The following is a 22,404-nucleotide window of genomic DNA, read 5'->3' as shown; positions in this document are numbered from 1 at the left end:
CCAGCATTTCTCATGATGTACTCTGCATATAAGTTAAATAAGCAGGGTGATAATATATAGCCTTGATGTACTCCTTTTCCTATTTGGAACCAGTCTGTTGTTCCATGTCCAGTTCTAACTGTTGCTTCCTGACCTGCATATAGGTTTCTCAAGAGGCAAGTCAGGTGGTCTGGTATTCCCATCTCTTTGAAAATTTTCCAGTTTACTGTGATCCATAGTCGAAGGCTTTGGCATAGTCAATAAAGCAGAAATAGATGTTTTTCTGGAACTCTTGCTTTTTCTATGACCCAGCAGATGTTGGCAATTTGATCTCTGGTTCCTCTGCCTTTTCTAAAACCAGCTTGAACATCTGGAAGTTCATGGTTCACATATTGCTGAAGCCTGGCTTGGAAAATTTTGAGCATTACTTTACTAGCGTGTAAGATGAGTGCAATTATGCGGTAGTTTGAGCACTCTTTGGCATTGCCTTTCTTTGGGATTGGAATGAAAACTGACGTTTTCCAGTCCTGTGACCAATGCTGAGTTTTCCAAATTTGCTGGCAGACTGAGTACAGCACTTTCACAGCATCATCTTACAGGATTTGAAATAGCTCAACTGGAATTCCATCACCTCCACTAGCTTTGTTCATAGTGATGCTTTCTAAGGCCCACTTGACTTCACATTCCAGCATGTCTGGCTCTAGGTCCGTGATCACACCATCGTGATTATCTGGGTCATGAAGCTCTATTTTGTACAGTTCTTCTATGTATTCTTGCCACCTCTTCTTAATATCTTCTGCTTCTGTTTAGGTCCATACCATTTCTGTCCTTTATCGAGCCCATCTTTGCATGAAATGTTCCCTTGGTATCTCTAATTTTCTTGAAGAGAACTCTAGTCTTTCCCATTCTGTTGTTTTTCTCTATTTCTTTGCATTGATTGCTGAGGAAGGCTTTCTTATCTCTCTTTGCTATTCTTTGGAACTCTGCATTCAGATGCTTAGATCTTTCCTTTTCTCCTTTGCTTTTCGCTTCTCTTCTTTTCACAGCTATGTGTGAGGCCTCCCCAGACAGCCATTTTGCTTTTTTGCATTTCTTTTCCATAGGGATGGTCTTGATCCCTGTCTCCTGTACAATGTCACGAACCTCATTCCATAGTTCATAAGGTACTCTATCAGATCTAGGCCCTTAAATCTATTTCTCACTTCCACTATGTAATCATAAGGGATTTGATTTAGGTCATACCTGAATGGTCTAGTGGTTTTCCCTACTTTCTTCAATTTAAGTCTGAATTTGGCAATAGGGAGTTCATGATCTGAGCCACAGTCAGCTCCTGGTCTTGTTTTCACTGACTGTATAGAGCTTTTCCATCTTTGGCTGCAAAGAATATAATCAATCTGATTTCGGTGTTGACCCTCTGGTGATGTCCATGCGTAGAGTCTTCTCTTGTGTTGTTGGAAGAGGGTGTTTGCTATGACCAGTGTGTTCTCTTGGCAAAACTCTATTAGCTTTTGCCCTGTTTCATTCCGTATTCCAAGGCCAAATTTTCCTGTTACTCCAGGTGTTTCTTGACTTCCTACTTTTGCATTCCAGTCCCCTATAATGAAAAGGACATCTTTTTGGGGTGTTAGTTCAAAAAGTCTTGTAAGTCTTCATAGAACCATTCAGCTTCTTCAGCGTTACTGGTTGGGGCACAGACTTGGATTACTGTGATATTGAATGGTTTGCCTTGGAAATGAACAGAGATCATTCTGTCGTTTTTGAGATTGCATCCAAGTACTGCATTTTGAACTCTTTTGTTGACGATGATGGCTACTCCATTTCTTCTGAGGGATTCCTACCCGCAGTAGTAGATATAATGGTCATCTGAGTTAAATTCACCCGTTCCAATCCATTTTAGTTCGCTGATTCCTAGAATGTCGATGTTCACTCTTGCCATTTCCTGTTTGACCACTTCCAATTTGCCTTGATTCATGGACCTGACATTCCAGGTTCCTGTGCAATACTGCTCTTACATAACACAGTGTGTACTATTTTTAATTGTAAAATAATGCAATAAAACAATACATATAGGAAAGTGGTTGAAAAAAGTATGGTACTTCCACATGAGTGCAGCTCTAAAAAAAGTAAAAGGTAGGATTGGGGTAGATGAAGATGGCAGAACAGAAAGCTGAGCTCACCTCCACCCCAGGAATGCATCGAAAACACACATGGAGCAACTGTTTCTGAAAACAAACGGAGACTGGTAGAAAGGCTATTCTACAACCAAGGCTCTAAAGAAAGATCTACACAGAGTCGGGTAGGAAGAGAAGAGAAGCTGTCAAGAGCTACATCCTGAGCAGGGAACACACAGGGGAGGAGGCAAGTCACAGGCTCGGGGATCCTGGCTGGGGATTGAGGGCTTGAAACATACCCCCCAGAGCTAGAGTCCAATGCTGGGAATGTGAGTCCTCTTACGTGACTTATCAGAGGGGTGTAAGAACTGAGACTCTGCTAGTGAAGCTTGCTTACTCCCAGGAACAAAGGCAAAGGAAATAGACTGGAAACACCCAAGGCTCTGGCTGGTTCTGTGACCACTCTAGTGCATGCCCTGGCCCACGCTGGGCACCTGCATCAGCCCCTCTTGCTCTGGTGCAACTGCTTCTAGTAATGTCACCCCAGCAGCAAGTAAAATATATTCAATGTTCAAAATTTCATTCTCCTTAAGAGGAAACACATCTAACTGGAAGAAATGGCTGATTTCAGGACTGGGTTACAGAAAGTACAGGTAAGTCTGAAACATCTTGCTGCACCTAAAGCAAGCAAGTGCTCAAGAAAATGGAGAAACACACAGAAGTCAGTATGATGGGGTTCCCATTGGTTAAATCTAGGACAGAAATAGATTATTTGATGCACTGAATTGAAAAAAGCAAAGAATAAACCCATCAGTCCATCTCCTTTCATTCTGCCTCATGTCTGGAAATTCTTTTGCAACCCGCACACAAACCATGACAATAACAACATAATTTTCAAATGATGGAGCAACAGAAGTTCTTCCTTACAGAAAACCCTGACAAACAAATGTGCTGGGAATAAAAAAAATAGAAAAATCATTATTTTGCATCTTTTAGTAATTCAGGAAAGAAATGCTTAATTGATATCAAAAACACTGACAGTTTGGTGAAGAATAGGGTATCTATGATATCAAAGTATCTCCCTACGTATTTTTAATTCATTACAAAGGGAAAAACTGATAGCAGTGGAGAAACATGGTGGATACTATTTTAACTAACAAAAGTATCACCAATAAAGAATAAACATACATCGTGTGCATCCTAATATGATACAGAAGACACATCAATTCTGTTTTCCTGTCCAAAATGTATAATCTAAATACAGAAAAAGTGCAGACATCCACATTGAAGGATATTCAACAATCCTGAATATCAATCAACAAAAACAGCACTGTCATAAAATAGAAAGAATGACTAATGAGCCTTCCCAGGTTAAAGGAGATCATAAAGAACAACTGAATGCAATATAGAATCTTGAATTAGATTATGGATCAGGAAAAACAGTGCTTTAAAAGATATTATTAGGACTATTGGTGAAATTAAAAAATGGATTTTTTAATTAAATCATATTACTGGATTATGTTAAATTTCCTGAATTAAATCACTTCAGTTCAGTTCAGTCGCTCAGTCGTGTCCGACTCTGCAACCCCATGAATCGCAGCACGCCAGGCCTCCCTGTCCATCACCAACTCCCGGAGTTCACCCAGACTCATGTCCATTGAGTCAGTGATGCCATCCAGCCATCTCATTCTCTGTCGTCCCCTTCTCCTCCTGCCCCCAATCCCTCCCAGCATCACAGTCTTTTCCAGTGAGTCAACTCTTCACATGAGGTGGCCAAAGTACTGGAGTTTCAGCTTTAGCATCATTCCTACTAAAGAAATCCCAGGGCTGATCTCCTTCAGAATGGACTGGCTGGATCTCCTTGCAGTCCAAGGGACTCTCAAGAGTCTTCTCAACACCACAGTTCAAAAGCATCAGTTCTTCGGTGCTCAGCCTTCTTCACAGTCCAACTCTTACATCCATACATGACCACAGGAAAAACCATAGCCTTGACTAGACAGACCTTTGTTGGCAAAGTAATGTCCCTGCTTTTGAATATGCTATCTATGTGGGTCATAACTTTCCTTCCAAGGAGTAAGCGTCTTTTCATTTCATGGCTGCAGTCACCATCTGCAGTGATATTGGAGCCCAAAAAATAAAGTCTGACACTGTTTCCACTGTTTCCCCATCTATTTCCCTATTTCCCATGAAGTGATGGGACCAGATGCCATGATCCTCGTTTTCTGAATGTTGAGCTTTAAGCCAACTTTTTCACTCTCCTCTTTCACTTTCATCAAGAGGCTTTTGAGTTCCTCTTCACTTTCTGCCATAAGGGTGGTGTCATCTGCATATCTGAGGTTATTGATATTTCTCCCCGCAGTCTTGATTCCAGCTTGTGCTTCTTCCAGCCCAGCGTTTCTCATGATGTACTCTGCATATAAGTTAAATGAGCAGGGTGACAATATACAGCCTTAACGTACTCCTTTTCCTATTTGGAACCAGTCTGTTGTTCCATGTCCAATTCTAACTGTTGCTTCCTGACCTGCATACAAATTTCTCAATCACTTACTATGGTTATTAAAAATAATACCCTTGTTCTTAGGGGATGCAAGCAAACATTTAGATTAAGTGTAACAGAATTAGACTTAGTAACATAGGTAAGTCAGGGAAGTACATGGAGGGAGAGGGGATATGACTGGGAGAAGAGAAAGCAAGCAAATAGCTATTTTGTAAACATGCTGGTACATATATTTTGGTAAACAAATATAAACTTACTGTAGGGTACATACAAGGAATAAAATTTGCTGGCCAAAGTTAGGTTTAGAAGAATACTGGCAAAAAATTTTCCAAAGTTAACTCACTTCACTTAATAGGTTTTATTGGCTAATTTAATACTCTTGGCGTGCACATGCTCAGTCGCTTAGTTGTGCCTGACACTTTATGACCTCAAGGACTGTAGCCTGCCAGGATCCTCTGTCCATGGAATTTCTCAAGCAAGAATATTGGAGAGGGTTGCAATTTCCTTCTCCAGAGGATCTTCATGACCCAAGGATGGCATCTCCTGCAGCTCTAGAACTGACAATTGACAAAGTCTGCCTTTCTTTTTTGATTCATAATCATTTATATATTGTGTATATGAGACCTTCATTTGATCTGTGTATTACAAAAACTGTTGATTGCCTTTTCATTTTCAATGTTTTCTTTTGATGAAAAGCTCTTGTAATTTTAATGTAGTATAATTTATCAATTTTCCCTTTACAGTTAATGCTTTTCTGCCCAATGTATGTGTATTCTAAAGTCATGATGATTATTCTCCAGTATCTCTTATACTTTTCAAATTAAAAGCATTATTATTTTTTGACATTCACATTTATATCTATAACTTGTAACTTTTGCATGCAGTATGAGATAGGTTAAGATTCAGTGTTCCATACAGATATCCCATTAAACTGGCATCATTTACCAAAAAGACCTTTCTCTTCACTGAGCAGCAGTGTCAGTTTTTGTAAAACCAATACAATATTGTAAAGTTTAAAAATAAAATAAAATTAAAAGAAAAAAAAACAAACAGAAAAATATATTAACCATAAAAAAAATAAATAAAAAATCAGTTTGTTTGTAGACTCTCTTTGATTGGTTATTTAGTATATCCTTTGACCAATACTACATTATTTTAATCATATTTTTAATAGATCATGCATATCTGGTATTTAAGACCACAGTCCATTCTTCAGTGTTGCTTTAGTTTTAATCTTTGCATTTCCATTTCCATGTTAAATCACAGAATAGCTTATTTCCACAAATTCTGGCTGAGATTTTCACTGCCAATACAGATTGATTTTAGAGAAATAACTTCCTTCAATTATGTCTTCAGATCATCAGTATGGTCCCTAATGGTATATACTTCCCACTTATCTTCCCATTTGTCTTTAACTTTTTGTTATATATCTGATATTTTCAATGGCATTACAAAATGACAGTACTTCAAGCTTCTTTTCTTATTGTTGGTTTAGAAAGAATAAAAAGAAAGGTTTTTATATATTTTTTTCTTTTTTTAATACTGAATTTGTCTTTAGTGACCTTGTTAAATCAACTAGTTTCAACAGTTGGATCTTTTTGGAAATGTCTATGTACACAATTATGTCATATACAAATGATATATCTTTCATTTCCAATCCTTATGCCTTTTCTTCTTCTTGCTTTACTGAAATGGTTGGTACTTCCAAGATAATGCTAAATATAAGTGGTGAAAGCAGTTATTATTGTCAGGTTTCCTATTTCTGGGAGGAAACTTTCAATAATTGACCATTATAGATGATGATTCCTGTACAATTTTCAAGGATAACTTTTTTTTTAGGTTGAGGAATATAATTTTTCCCTAATTTGCTAAGTTTTTAAAAAAAAATCATAAACAGGGACTGAAGTTGATCAAATGTTTCTTATGCTTCCACAGAGATGATCATGGAAGAGACTGAAGTTCTCTCTTTTCTTAGCAGCCTGGGAGATTCATGTAAAACTGATCATTTTATTTTCCTTCAAAAACTTAAAAAGCATTACCCAGTAGAAACATACATACAAGCTTAAGACTTCTGTGGGAAGGACTTTTTTTTTAAATTAAGAGATTCAATTTCTTTAATACAAAAATTGTATTTCTTCACAAGGTCAGTTTTAATAAATTATTTTCCAGAACATTTTTCCATTTCACCTACATTGTCAGGTTTATTGATGCAAAGTTCTTCCCAATATCCTATCTTTTTAAGGCCTGATGGCCCCAATGATGTCGCCATTTAAATTCTTCTTAACAGTGATTTGTCTTTTTCTTAATCTTGCTGGAGGTTCACAATTTTACTATTCTGAGATTTTGTTTTGTATGCTTGTTCTAAATTTTTTTACTTATATCTTTACTTTGTCCTACATTCTATCTCCATTAGGTTCAATTTGATGCTGTTTTTCTAGCTGCTTGAGATGGACGCTTAGAGCCTTTTCTTCAGCTTGTCCCTTGATATTACTATACCCCAAAATTTATCTCAAGAATTTTCTTTTCAACAGTCTATAATCTCCAAAGATATCTCACACATAGATTGTGGCTTCAACAACTACCTATATGATGTTGATTTAAAATTTTTTTATTTATCAGAACAGAATAATAATCCCCACTTCTCCAGTCTACTTTCTAGTTTCTCATGTTATATTATAATAAGGTTCACAACAAACCTAACTTCCCTATCTGCTGATTATGTCTGTTCTTTGTAGATTACCCATCTCAATGAATAATGTACCCCATTCCTAAGTTAAAAACCCAACAGCTATCCTTAACTTTTTCTGACATCCACCTAATAACCAGATCTTCTTAACCCTAATTCTTCAGTCTCTTTCAAACACATGCCTCCTTTCTTATCACCATCGCTACTATTCATATTCAGCCCTCATAATTTTTCTCCTGACTTCTCAACAGGCTTGTTTATTGGTCTCCTTGTCTCTATTTTTTCTATTAATAATTTTTCACAGATATCTCTTTAAAGCAGAAATTTGATCATGTCATTCTTTTATTCAAATTTTCTTAACTGCTCCTGTGAGATAAATAAAAATAAATTTCTTGACATTGTACAAAAACAAAGCTCTTTATGAAATTAGTCTTACCTTGCTATGCACTCTCCACTAAAAAAAGTGATATAATTTAAAAATAACAAACACTCTTACATGAGCTTCTCACATGCCAAGTACCTTGTTATATCCCCATTTTCTAAACTGACTCTTAAATTCATCCCTCCATCATTATTAATATTACCACAAGCACCACAGTTTCTAGAACCATTTTTCACATGTAAAACACAGTAGAATGGTTAATCAAAGACTTCTTAAATAGAAAATAACTTGATTATTCAATAAATACAAATTCAAATTTATATTTATGTATTTAATTTTATTTGGTATACACCTCTATGACCTTATTGTAACTGAAATCCAATACAGGATTTTTTTATGATTAGTCAACTCCACAAAGACAATAATACTGCTGTGGAAAACCAAAGGGGGGAAAACTGATATATTTATTTACAGTTCCCTATATTGTAAACATTTAATCTATACACTGTTAGTAATTTTTAATGAGAGCTTTACATAGACAAAGAAACGATGCCCTGCATTTCTATTCATATTCAGCAATAGCATATTAAATAGAATATCAGATTTTCTTTTTCATTAGCATTATGCTTTCTTTAGATATTATCTAAATTTTCAAAAGATCTAAATATATTCAAGTACTATACAACTAAAACTACTTAAGCCAACATATTTGGCTTATAATTTCATTTTCAGAATAATTTAAAGTGCTATAAGCAACCTGGCAATCAACACTTTCTATAAGAACAAAACTACCTTTAAACATTAATTTACAAGATAATATACAATGTTTATCTGGAATAGCTGAAATTTCAGCACAAGGTCACTGTCACATGTATAACAGCAGGATTCTTTTTTTTTGCATAACATGAAGCTTTGAAATTAACTGATGAATTATTGCCATAATGGCTTATTATTGGTTTCCTACAAAAGAGGATAAGAACTACTGATATATTCTATCTTTTCTTTTTTTTTGAGGTCACTTGACAGTAAGTCTGCATATTCAACAAGTCTACTGAGTTACAATATTCTACTATAATCATTGCCCTTTTGTAACAGCAAATGCTAATGGTAATAACATATACCACTTAAAAAAATCACAAGTTTTTTTTTTTTTCCTTTTGAATAGGAACCTATATTTTGGGAGTTGGTGTGCAACAAGGCTAAAACAACAGAACTATAAAACAGTTTACCTGACACAATATGTTGACGAAATATGCATCTGTTTCATAGTTTTTTAGTTATGATAATGCCCTGCTAAGCTACAAATATGTAAATAGATATTTTCTTGCTTGATATATTAAATCCAGTAGAATCATCAAGTTCTCATTCTCCTTTGTCATTTTATAACTCTTCATCAGACAATTCAATGATGAAAGCATATGCCCAAACCTGAAGACCATGTGCATTGTGGTCTATTACAATCAGAATTCTCCTGAAATTTCATTTTTATTAAAATGAAATTGAGATTACCAGCAAAATTAATAAAGAGAATGCAGTAGTGTGAATTAAAACTAGAACTCAGTGATCTATGAAGTACGTGTTGTTTTGGCATGTGTTTTTTTCTAAGAGTAACTAGGTTGAGCATGTCCAATAGTCATTTGTGCCAACCTCACAGATAACGGCAGTATCATGTATTCATTCCCTAGATATCTCAAGTTAGACTACTTTAGTAAAACAATCAATATAGTTTAAAAAATAAAAAACCAAAATAGGTTCAACAAAAGAGCACCATCCTATTAGGAGACTGAGAAAACATGGATTAGAGATGAGGTGGTCACTATGATCAAAATGCTACCAAAATTTTGACAAAACCTAAGCTGTTATGTTCCATGGACCCATGCCATGGTATAAACCTAAAAACGTCTGGGACAGAAACATGATTTTAAAAATAAATTCCAAAATTATAGCTATAATAAATGGTGATACGAACTAATTTTAAAACACGAGCTACATATTACATTGTATTGCTTCTTGAACTTTCCAAACAATGCTTGTTTGTCTATGTCAGGTTTGGGCCATTATCCTGCTAAGACAGAGAGCATTATATTCATTTAAAAGCCCAGATTTCAATGTCTTGGATACAGAAATCTTCCTTCTTAGAAAGTGTATGATTCCCAAATGTTTTACAAGAATGGCTTCTTCCATGGTAGAGATCTCCGTCAAGCCATAGGGCAAATTCTCCCCTGTAATATATAGAAGACAATAGTTCTAACAAGAGTCTTTTAATACTTATGCCCTAAGTTATAAAAGAATTATTGCAGAGGCTATAAAATATTAATTTAATGAGACATTTCAATATCCAGCAACTCTAAACTCATTCTTTTTTTCAAACCATTCTCTACTCCTTTCCACACTGGCACAAGGCAACTTTTTGTTCATCCCATTATAAAATTACTGAACATACAGAGCAAGGAATATAATGAACCCTCTAAAATTAGTTTCACAAAGAATTAGCTTTTGAGGCAGGCACTACTCTGTTATTCTTTGTCTGGTATTATAAATTTCTCTCTGCTGTTTGATTTTAACATATTTAATATGAGTTTCTCAGAGACATGAAAACTCCCTATCATCTAAAATAAAAAGTGTGGTTAGTGTTAAGGGTTCAATCTCCAATTCACAGCTGAGGAAACTTTAGACTTGAGTTGTTCAAGGTCCCATACATAATGTGTGCTGAAGCTGAGAATTTGAATCAGGTCTGATTCTAAATCCTATATTCAGTCTGTTACATGATTTTGATTTCTTTGGGGCTCCTGTTTGGAATTCTGGAATATCAAGTCCTTTCCTCCCATTTCCTGAGACCATACTCTCCTTCAAAGACTGTAAACTTGTTCTAATTTGTTATCAAATGACCCAATGGTTAGTTTAGTTTGCTGGAATCATGCTGTATCATCAAAACCAAGTTCCAGCCAACATCTAATGACACTGTGTATATTACTTTCAAAGACTGAAGGCACGCTTAACAGTTTGAAATTATAAGCCACTTGCTTGTGAGGCTTTCCTGGAGAACTAACTGAATCACATGTAAGACTACCATTTGGAGTAGGGCTGATTGACTGCCCCTCTCCACCAAAAAAGATGGAACATATGAACACCATAAGCTGATTCCAATAACTAAAAACAACATTGTTGTTAGTTACCCAGTTATGTCCTTCAGAGAAGGCTATAATAACCATGCTTAATTTTTAATCACTGAAATCATGTCTTCCAAATACCTATCTACAGAGAAGTTGTTAAGAGAATTTGTTAGACTTGGGATGATGCAATTCAGGCTAATATGATTCTGTAACCTGAATGAATTATTATTATTATATATATCCTCAAATATAGGAAATAAATAACACTTACATAAATTTGGGAATTATTTAGCATGTATTATGTCTTATTTTGAAGGACACAGAGAAGTAACAAACGAAGGAGATCACATCTGCCAAGGGCTAGTTAAGAAGTCTGGGCTAGGAGGCAGTAGAGCCACCTATCTACAAACACCATGCAGACCAAATGAAGTTGAAATACCAGAATAAGAAACCGAAGTTTCCTGCAGTGCTTGCTATGCTAAACAAATCAAATCAAACTGCTGATTACTCATACTGCTAAAAACAAAATAAATACGAAAACAAGCCCTGAAAACTTTGGGGGGGGGGGGTGGGATCACTAAAATTTTTAACAGGAAAACAAACTTCTGTTGTCTAAAATATCAATCCAAATAGTCTCCAGGGTAGAATAATATGAAAAAATTTAGACCTTTTTTAAAAACAATAAATTGAAAGAAAGAATAAATCATCATAATTTTTTGAAAATTTGAGAAGCTCGAAGGGATTAGTATATTTCTCTGTCAAATATCAAGGAGTCTGTGTACTCTAGAAGATGGGTTTTAATCGAAAGGGAATCAACTAAACAGCATTCTGAGATGAATAAACAAATATTCTATCAAGGGTTTCATATATTACACTTATGCACTTTCCTGCAAATACATACTTTCTTAGTCATAATATAAAAATTATTCATAATATATAAATTAGGATTCTAATATCAAAACTTTTCAAAGATAGCTGATTTAAAAATAACACAAATGAATTCTTAAAGTTTCTTTTAAAATCTCATAGTCAAATTTTCAAGAGACTTACCCTCCACCACCAAAAGCTAGTGAATCCATGTCTCCTTTGATAAAAAACATATTATCTCCTGTCCACTTAAAGACCTACAAAAAAAAAAAAAAACTTTAAATATGTAGATGAAAATTATTACTATAGTTAGTTCTCCTGAATCCCAAATAGTTAATAAAGCCTAGACAGACAGCAAGAAGAATAACAAGAACAGAAAAAGTTTGGGCCGAAAGGGTGGTGCTTTTGCTTTCAGTTTTTAAGACTAAATTTGAAAGCATGTGTTCAACTGCAACATAATTTAAATACACACATCTTACTATTTCTTCATATATACAAATTTTTCTGACTACACAGGTATCAAGAATTCGATGGTTAAATGAGAAATGTCAAAGAAAGTAAATAAGCTAAAAACTGAGTATATGCTATTTTTCACACCAAATTTAAGTGATGTAAAAGTCACTCAGTTGTGCCCAACTCTTTGCAACCCCATGGATTATACAGTCCATGGAATTCTCCAGGCCAGAATACTGGAGTGGGTAGCCGTTCCCTCTTCCAGAGACATCAAATATAAATATATATTAATTTGATAATATTTTAATATTTTGATTATGGCCAAGGTCTTTTCTTTGGGTATGAATTGCTCTATCATTATTCTCATAAAAACGAGTAACATGCTTATTTATGACTTCCAGTTTCAATTTTTTTAAAGAGCAATGAATATAAAAACATCTGAGAAATTCAAGGGTAAAAACTTCTGGATGTTGGGTTTCCCTGGTGGTCCAGTGGTTAAGAATCCTCCTGCCAATGCAGGAGACACGAGTTCAATCCTTAATCCACAAAGATCCCACATGCTGCCAGGCAAGTAAGCCCACGTGCCACAACTACTAAACCTGTGTCTAGAGCCCATGAGCTGCCACTACTGCAGCCCACGGGCCCCAGAGCCTGTGCTCCGCAACAACAGAAGCCACCACAGTGAGAAGCCCACAACTAGAAAGTAGCCCTACTCCCCACAACCAGAGAAAGTCCATGTGCAGCAACAAAGACCCAGAGCAGCCAAAAAAACCTTCTAGTAATATTCTTAAATATTTCCAATCTTTCATGGAAGTTCTACCTAAACGTAATATTAATACAACATCAATTTCTAGTACCTCGTCTTTATAAACATTTTCCAAAGTATTCATTATAGTTCTCAATAAACTTTTAACACTCACTTTTTCATAGATACATAACATTTGTTTAATTGCATTGTTAGTTAACAAGTAGAAACAGTATCACAAAAAGGACTGAAAACAAGCACAACTGAAACTTCCAAAATCTGTAACAACTACAAGCTTCCAGCTAGCTGTAGGAGTCAGTTGATATGTTTTATGGAAGGAATGGAAAGCACTGGTTAATCTGGTGAGCAACTTAAACCCAAGTTTGTTAAGAGAGTTTTTCTTGTGCTACCAAATTATATTTTGTTCATGCCTACCTGGTGGCTCAGTCGGTAAAGAATCTGCCTGCAACGCGGGAGATCTGGGTTTGATCCCTGGGTTGGGAAGATCCCCTGGAGAAGGGAAAGGCCACCCATTCCAGTATTCTGGCGTGGAGAATTCAATGGACTGTATAGTCCATGGGGTCACAAAGAGTCGGACACAACTGAGACTTTCACTTTCTATAAGCTGTGCTTAGTCACTCAGTATCATCCAACTCTTTGCGTACACATGGATTGCAGCTCGTCAGGCTCCTCTGTCCATGGGGATTCTCCACGTAGGAAGACTGGAATGGGTTGCCATACCCTGCTCCAGGGGATCTTCCCAACCCAGGGGTCGAACCCAGGTCTCTTGCATTGTAGGCAGATTCTTTACTGACTGAGCCACCAGGAAGGCATGAAAAAAAGAGAATTTGGTAACGCAATAAGAACTCTCCTAACAAACTTGGGTTTAAGTGGCTCACCAGATTAACCAGAAGCTGTTCCTAAAGACAACTCTTTTTTGTTTTTTTAAGCAACTATGTTGGTTCCTATTTTCAAGATTAAAATTTTATCTCCTAGGAACTGTCTGACATGCTGCATCAGACTGTATTAGAGACACTAAGACTGCACTCGATGCTTCAAACGGAGTTGCACGTTCACTAAAATTTAGGTACATTTAAAAATTTTAGATCTTATTGGCACTAGAATGTATCTACTTTAGTCAAGTCACAATAAAGAAAAATCAGGTAATCACTTTTGACTTAAACCCAAATGATTTATTTTTTAAGTTTTTAAGACTGACTTTCATTATTAAAACTTATTTAGTAAGTTAAAGCTTCTAGAAATTTTACAATGATGATTCATAAACAAAATAGTAATTATGATGTATACTTCTTACTGGACCCACGATGTGTGTCTGGTACCACATCAAGTGTTACACATGTATGGTTTTCATTCAATTTTCAAACAACCCTGTTACATTTTATGATTCCCATTCTATCCACAGGAAAGTTGAAGGTGAAAATGGTAATGGAAAAAAAAAGTGCCAAGTTAACAGTAAAAGGCAGAAACTGAGAGTCAAATCCAAGTATGCAAAACTCCAGACTGAATGTTCTGTTCATGATACCATCTCTTCACAAACTGAATGTAATTGGAATAACTGTCCTTACCTCAAATTCTGGACAGAATGTAAAAACAAAGGTCTCTCCATTTCCATAAAAGCCATCACTCACTTTAAATGGCTGAGATGCAAATGCACCAAAAACCTAAGGATTAAAAAAAGGCATGTTCAATGACACAACTATCAATTTGTTTCTTTAAGCATTAGTCCATGATATATGTTTAACTAAAATACAAAAAAAAAAAAGGAAATATACCATAGTTTTATCTATCTGTACTTTAACAGAGAAGCATGATCAGTTGTTAAACAACTCATATTATTGGCAGGTATAAACATATCAGTTTTTCAGTGGGAAAATACTAGATTTTTCCTCATTTTGAAACCTAGAAAGATGTTCATTTTAACAATTAAAAAAGACAATCTAAAAAAGTGGTAGACACATTTCAGGATGACAATGTACGTATAATAAAGACAACAGCTGTTGTAGTACTATAGAACTTAAGAAAGCAAAAACCCTCCAGCATGGGTAAACATTCTCCTACTAAAAAGGTATGCTAGTTTTTTCTTCATTACACAGTAAATTCCATGAGGACAGAATTTGGGTCTGAATTGTTCAGTATTATAATGCCTTGGCCTTACACAGTACAAGACACACAATGAATAAGAGGCCTGGACAAGTCATTCCAATCTCTAGGTCTAAGGTTTCAGATCATGAAATGGGAATGTAGAGTTTGATTGATGATCTCTATAGTGATTATATCCCCTTATATTCTATTTTCATACTCTTAATTTTTAAATAGATTTTCTTATTGTAAGGTATGTATGTAAATAATATATGTATAAAATATAATTATACAGCTCGATATGGAATTAGCACAAAGCAAAGTCCCATTTAACCTTTATTCATATTAAGAAACGGGACACTACCAGCACTCCAGAAACTCCCTTTGTGCCTCCTCCATGTAACCACCTCCACCTCCCCAAAGGAAGCTACCAGGTTTGATGATACAAAGATTTGTTCTGTCCATTTATGAAACTACTGCTTCAGAGATAACCAATGTGTTTCTTGCTTATCTGACATCCTCACACAATAATCTTTAACTTTCAAAACTTTCTCCACACTTCAGGACTGTCAATTTTCACCATTTCCCTGAACCTCACTCTTATCTCCTCCAGACAGAAATGAACAATATAAACACCTCTTTTACTTTTTATAGGTTCTCACTATACTAAGGCGTATTTTGCTTGGCATCAGAGATACTCTCATACTTTAATATTTTTTTAACCAGACTGTAATTCTTTGAAGGTAGGAACTCTTTAATTATTCATGCTCATATCTATCCCTCTGCAGAACTCAGCACTGCCCTGCATATCAAGAGCACTCAATAATTACCAAATAAACTTAATAAAATATACTAATGCTTTTTATCAAAAGAATATGCTAAAATTCCTGCTACTTCCATCTCTTAAAAGGTAAGGTGTCTATGTGGTTACTTTTCATACCTGCCAATCACTGTCTTTAATCACCATCAGCACTGGAGTGTCTAAACCTGTCATTGTTCGATAAAGGGTCTTCAAGCTTGTGCCATGCTTCCTAGTACCATAAACAAGAGTCCATGGATAGCCGATTGTTCTTGGTGGAAGATGCTTGGTAAGCTTTGAAAAATAAATTGTTAACACATACTTGATAGTTTCTTATTGTCAATCTGCAGAATACTAATGCCGGCTGGAATTAAATGATACTTTATAAAATGTAGGCTATGAAAGTAACAGTAGAAATTATTTATCATTATGAAAGATACAGAGATGCTTGAAGTCTGTACATTTCTTGGTATGAAACACTAATTGTTCATTAGACAAAAAAAGAATCATATCAAACAATATATACATTAGAGGCAAGAAACATGGGTTCCTTATTGTTTGCATCCTCTGTATCAAATTAACAAAAATATCAGATGAACTGTTACCTTGATTATTAACACCTCTCAAATCTAGAGTAAGACTCTCAGAATTAGAAATCAAGCTTCAATATGTTACAGCTGTATGGCTCTGAACATTTATTCAACCTCTCTAAACCCAAGTTTCTTCATTTACAAAATGTGACAATAAGAACATCCAACTCCTACAGGGGCTGCAGCAACTAAATTAGATAACCTATATAAAGCAGGTAACTGGCACACAATAAGAAATTAAATACTGGCTATTATCCTGTTTCACCTAAATTACTATTGCCATTTATTTTAATGTCTGGTTACCCAAATCTCCTAATATCTTCCATTACATTAATTGCTATAATTTGTTTACTTTTTCTTCATTGAAGAGTAAGAACAGGAGCAATAGCTCTGCTTCTTCAGTTTTTAAATCAACTAAAAAGAAGCTATTTTACTCTCATGGGCACATACTCAGAATTTTACAAAAGTGGGTAATTATCATACCTTTATAATTTGATCTGGCAGTAAGAGATGACTGGGATCACTTAGGTTTGGTCGAAAAGATTCAGATTCCAGGTCTGCTTTCACTGGAGTACTCTGCTTTGAATTGATGTCTTCCCTCGTAGTAATCTAAAGAAGCAAATAGAAGCAATATATTAATGTAAAACTGCAACAAACCTTTAAAATTTTTAGCCTTTTGAGAGATATCAAATCTTATACCTTGAAAAACGTGGCTAAAGCTTTAATTTAGGATTGTAGAAGGCAAAAGATGCTCCATCTAATAACAATGGCATGTCTAATGTAGAAAGAGATTTCTGCTAAAGAAGACATTTTCCTTATCCACTACATGAATAAGGACAGGTATTGAAAGATAAACCCTGTATTTCTGTGTAAAAAGGGTAAACTGCATGCAAACTATACTTCTGTTGAAGGGCAAAAGTGAGCGAGCTAGCCTGCTTTTTTCTCTGTGCTATTTTAAGATATTATTTTTATGAGATTATTTTTTTCATGGGAAACAAAATTTGCCAAATATAATTAAGAAAACTTCCTGGGTGCCAAAATTTTAATTTTAATTTAAAAAACAGTACAATAAAAAGTATAATATTTCATTGGTGTGCATATATATGTAAATTTATATGCTTTGAAAAGGTTACTGTTATTTTTTAAAATGCCTTTAAAATTTTTACTTTCTAAACACAAATTTTTTAAATCTAATTGAACCAAACAATACATCTAAAACTTGTTCACAAACCTATTTTTAAAATTAGAACAATCTGATGCACTTAAAAGAATGTATATGTTTGTTTGATGAAAATGATCTCACTGATATTCTTAAAATGATAAAAATGTTCATTAAATCAAAATAAATTCTTTTAGAATGTACTATGTTGGCACTTTTTCATGTTAATTTAATCTATAAAATGCAATCATATTGGAAAGTAAAATATATGAAAACATAAGTATTACTGATGAAACTTTTAAATCGGAAAACAGAATTCTATTGGAGCAGATAACTAAAATGCAGCAATTTTCGGCGACTGTGATTCCACACAGGAATGAAATCTTGCTAAATTATTTTGTTCTTTTAACAGATTTCTTACCAAACCTTAACAACATACATTTTCGACCAATACATGTTCTAGAACTGTATTGTTTTTTGATGAGAACTATATTAATTTTTTCACATCATGTTTTACCCTTATTTTGATGATGTGAAAGGTTAAAAAAAAAAATCTGAGGCAGCATGAGAAGCATTAAAAGAAAAAAATTCAGGAAAGCGTATCTCATTAAGAAAGAGGAAAACACACAATAATACACAAAACTGAAAAATGAGTTCAAATATATAGTTATTTCTGAAAAATCACAAAGATTATTTCACATATTTTTAAATAATTTATCTAGTTCTAGTACCTAATCAATACTACTCCAAAATGTCTAATACCAACCAGGAAAACCTCAAGGACAAAAACAATTCATCTCATTAAGATATTTGATGTAAGGTTGATACAACTGAAATAGCCTTAAAGAGAACCTTGCTATCCATTAAATTTTTAAACATTTCCCCATAGTACCACACCTTTCAGATACCGTTTAGTAAAGATTCAATCTCAAACTCAAGACGTTCTTCCAATGTTAAATGAAAACTCCTCATCAATCTAAAAAACACAGTACTAAGAACAGTTCTAAAATAACAGAAAATTCCTCTGAATATTTTTAATAAATGAAAAGATGCCAGAAAAGATAGCCCTACAGCTCTTCAAGGCAATACTGTACTCTTATTAATACAAAAAGGAATTTTCTGATGGGGCATTTTAGTGCTGCAGTCAAAACAAATCCTTCAAAAAAGAGATTTGCTCTGATGAAAGACACTAAAAATAGGAAGTATTCAATCTCTGAAGGGGTTTAAACTACTGAATGGGGCACCTGGAGACGTCTGCAGAGTGTGCGCAGTTCTTCAGTATTTAGAGCATCGATCCTGCGGTGATACTCAGCCACTGACACTACCTGAATATGGAGACAGGAAGACAATAATTCCACTGACAGTTGAGAAAAACAGCCCAAATAAAATAAAAACTGGAGAAGTTTAAATGGGAAAGAGAACTGTAATTAGGATTTCTTTCCCCACTCCATGCTCAAAATCTAAGAGATTTATATATTAATCTACAGTGAAATACACATGAATATATTTAACTTATTAACTACCACACCCAAACTAACTACTAGTAGTAGTTAGTACTACTAGTAGTTAACTACTAACTACTACTAACACACTACTACTAGTATACAATGTAGAAGGTTTATTTTATGGATTGTTTCATGTAGACAAAATTTGACTAGGTAGCATCACAGTCCTTTATAAAAAAATGCTGTATGAAATATAACATGTTTGCTAACATCAAAGATAACATCTAAAATCTAACTGTGTTGCAGTTTACAGAAAAAATGGTAGTTTCAACTCTCCCAATCAGTTTAACTCAAACATTACATCCTAACAGCAATGCTGGAAAAATTTCTTCTTGGCAAAGGTAGCATATACCCAAGCTATACAGTCTGTATCACAACAGAGAAGTGGAAGAGCAAGAAAAAGATACGAAGCACATTTTAAAACCCAAGACAATAAGAAAAATAAGCTCCGGAAACAGAAAATTACATTTTTAAAAGCATATCTAATTGTATTCTCAGGCATGTCTACTTCAGTCTTTCTAAATAACCCTGAACTGAAAGTTTTTGCCCCTCCTCTACAGTACTACTTTAGAGTCGGTACTGTAGCAGTTATCTGTGACTAAAACTTAATGACTTTCCTACATTCTAAATTACTAAGGGAAATTGTGTATCTTCTATAGTTGCCTAGACTAGTCTGTTGCACATTGCTGAACCTGAAAGCCATGTATAACAGATAAACATTATAAAAAGCCCACGAAAACAGACAAGTTTCCTCAGACTCACACAACAGCTACCGCTTTTTCAGATCATGACATAATTACCAAAACAGTAACCATAATACAGTGAACTCTGGTCGTGCTATAATATGTGCTGAATACTCTGAGCTATGACAAATTCCTCTTGTGATCAAACAGTTATTCGCAGAGGTTCTGGCCACAAAATGCAGTTAAACCAATTGACCCACAAGACTTCTAAACTAGGTTTTTAAAAAGGTTTTTGTTCCAGCCAACTAAAAGGAATCAGTCACCTCTATAGAGAGCAAAGTAAACTTGGTGAAAGCAATGAGAGACATGAGAATTAAAAAACCAAAAAGAAACTGAACAGATTTTCTCATTCTGGCCATTATTAGATTGACTTTCGCAAAGCAAAGAACATACAATATGATAGCTGACTCTTTACTTACAAAGAAACCTGAAATGGTTATGACTCAACCTCTGGGGAATTGGATGGAACTAGGTTTTCCTCCTCCTTTATCTATTTTTCTCAATGGGAACAATAAGACAAAGGAAATAATAAGAGTACATAAAAGAATGAAAACAATAAGAGTACATACCAAATAGGGTTTCTGTGTAAATAAAAAGAAATGCACATAAAGGACTGAATATAGTGCCCACCACAGAGTAAACAGGGATTAACACTACTTTTACTTGATGATTTTCATCATTTACCTAAGGACTAGAGAATAAGGCTGAAGAGTATCCATATTTATGTTTGGTTTTTATTTTTGATATTAAAACATTTCGGTTTTCAATCTTCCCGACCCAGGAATTGAACCGAGGTATCCTGTATTGCAAGCGGATTCTATACCAACTGAGTTATCAGGGAAGCCCAGTTTCCCTACTCTTAAATTTAAATTTAAAAATATTAAAGATTGTTCAATTAAGAACAGCATTTTCAATAAATATGAAAGAAAAATTGGGTACTAAAAGTAAAAAACTAAAAATCACAGCTTCCTTTTCTAAGTCACAAACAGAACTTTCTACAAAATATTTAAAGATCAGTTATATTTTTCTTCTGTTTTCCTATGGCATTCAGTCTATAGGAGTTTTCTATACAAGAGTTTTCAAATTATATGACTTAACTATTCCTTTCCATTCTTTCTATTCTTCCACTCAACGCTTATCTTACACTTAAAGCTCTTCTTTTACCATATAAAACACACTTCGTGGAGGACAGTAAAGTTGAATTTGCTCATAAAGGGATCAGTTATAATCTATGTACCAACATCACCTAGAACAGGAACTGACAGAGAGGGAGCCATAAATTGCCATTATAAACTTATTATATCTGGTACTGTCACAGTTTCTTTAATATCACAAATCTACTTTTCTAATTTTTTTTTTTAAACTATATTCCTTTCTTGGACTTGCAAACTCACCACCTCCTTTCCCTTAAATATTTACTCATGCTGTGATGAATGGAGATATACAACAGTGTCAAAAGTGCAGGTAAACTAATAAAGAAGAAAGACTTGAAATCAAATGACGATGATCTCGGATGGCCTTGGCCTGAAGCAGTATTTTGGTTCCCTGGCCAGAGACTGAAGTCACGTTGTGGCAGTGATAACGCAGAATCCTAGCCACTGGACCACCAGGCACAGTGGCCAGCGACAAGGCCCTTGACTCATGGGCTCTATATAAACGAATTCCGAAAGAGAGACAAAATGTAGTGAAACAAGTACAGTGTTTATTAGGAGGAAAAAGGGTATGTTATGAATACACTCACATCAGTGAACTCAGAGAGCACATCTCGCGTTCATGGTAGTTTGAACAGTCGTAAGGGGCATTCTCTTCTGGGCTTCCTTTGGCCAATCACCTTGCTTTGCCTGGTTCTGAAACTGTATCTGGCTTATCCCACGGATTTTCCATGTGTGTTCACACATCTCTTAGACAAGATGGATTCTTGCAAAGAGGCCTATGGGTAGATGGACGTCACCTACTGTGGAGAGACACCCCCACCCCTTTTGACCTTTGAGGAGCCTTTCTGTGCACGTGTAGTCAGGAAGGTCTCTGACTTTGAGAATGAGGAATATATGGTTTATTAGCTTTATTCTGGGCAAGGCTCAGATACTCCTTCTTCCTGCTATTGTCTTCATCTTGGAGTATCTGCCCATAAAGAACAAACTCCAGCTGCTCAGCCTTAGGCCCATCTATCTCCTCCAGCAACTAAAGAAATATACTTCCCCCTATCAAAATGAATAAAGAGATACAGATTCCTAGTATATATAGTGGATCTGAAATTAGTCTCAAATTAACTTTTAACCCCTTAGTAAATCATAATCCATGTACAGAAAGTATTGTTTTATCCAAAAGATTAAACCTAAGTAGAAAATGGACAGATTGCTACAAAATGTCCTGTATCATACTCCCAAGTATTAAAGTACACAGTTGAGGAAATCAGTTAAGTTCAGTTCAGTCGCTCAGTCGTGTCCAACTCTTTGCGACCCCATGAATCGCAGCACGCCAGGCCTCCCTGTCCAACACCAACTCCTGGAGTTCACTCAAACTCACATCCATCGAGTCAGTGATGCCATCCAGCCATCTCATCCTCTGTCGTCCACTTTTCCTCCTGCCCCCAATCCCTCCCAGCATCAGAGTCTTTTCCAATGACTCAACCCTTCACATGAGGTGGCCAAAGTACTGGAGCTTCAGCTTTAGCA

At 35.1% G+C, this 22,404-nt stretch overlaps 1 protein-coding gene across 13 annotated transcripts in view; it reads right to left on the bottom strand.

The window, feature by feature from the left end:
* Positions 1 to 7,971: 7,971 nt before the first annotated feature.
* The window catches only part of OXR1 (oxidation resistance 1), a 543,094-nt gene continuing 528,661 nt past the window's right edge, over positions 7,972 to 22,404 (bottom strand). For 8 of the 13 annotated variants that reach the window (XM_086336276.1, XM_086336273.1, XM_086336278.1 and 5 more), the window contains 6 exons: positions 18,726 to 18,806; positions 16,806 to 16,931; positions 15,874 to 16,026; positions 14,420 to 14,515; positions 11,819 to 11,892; positions 7,972 to 9,877 (listed from right to left, as the gene is read on the bottom strand). In XM_086336276.1, coding sequence (XP_086192402.1) covers positions 9,742 to 9,877; positions 11,819 to 11,892; positions 14,420 to 14,515; positions 15,874 to 16,026; positions 16,806 to 16,931; positions 18,726 to 18,806 — 666 coding nt within the window. In that variant the 3' untranslated portion in view covers positions 7,972 to 9,741. The remainder of the gene's footprint in view (positions 9,878 to 11,818; positions 11,893 to 14,419; positions 14,516 to 15,873; positions 16,027 to 16,805; positions 16,932 to 18,725; positions 18,807 to 22,404) is intronic. The other 5 variants (XM_086336281.1, XM_086336274.1, XM_086336280.1 and 2 more) reach the window with 1 other exon arrangement.

Source organism: Bos grunniens, chromosome 14, assembly GCF_055505025.1.
Source record: "Bos grunniens cultivar Pamir isolate PY7600 chromosome 14, Bosgru_T2T1.0, whole genome shotgun sequence".
NCBI lineage: Eukaryota > Metazoa > Chordata > Mammalia > Artiodactyla > Bovidae > Bos > Bos grunniens.
Note: the sequence above shows the minus strand (reverse complement) of the source record. Positions and strands in the feature narration are given on the sequence as shown.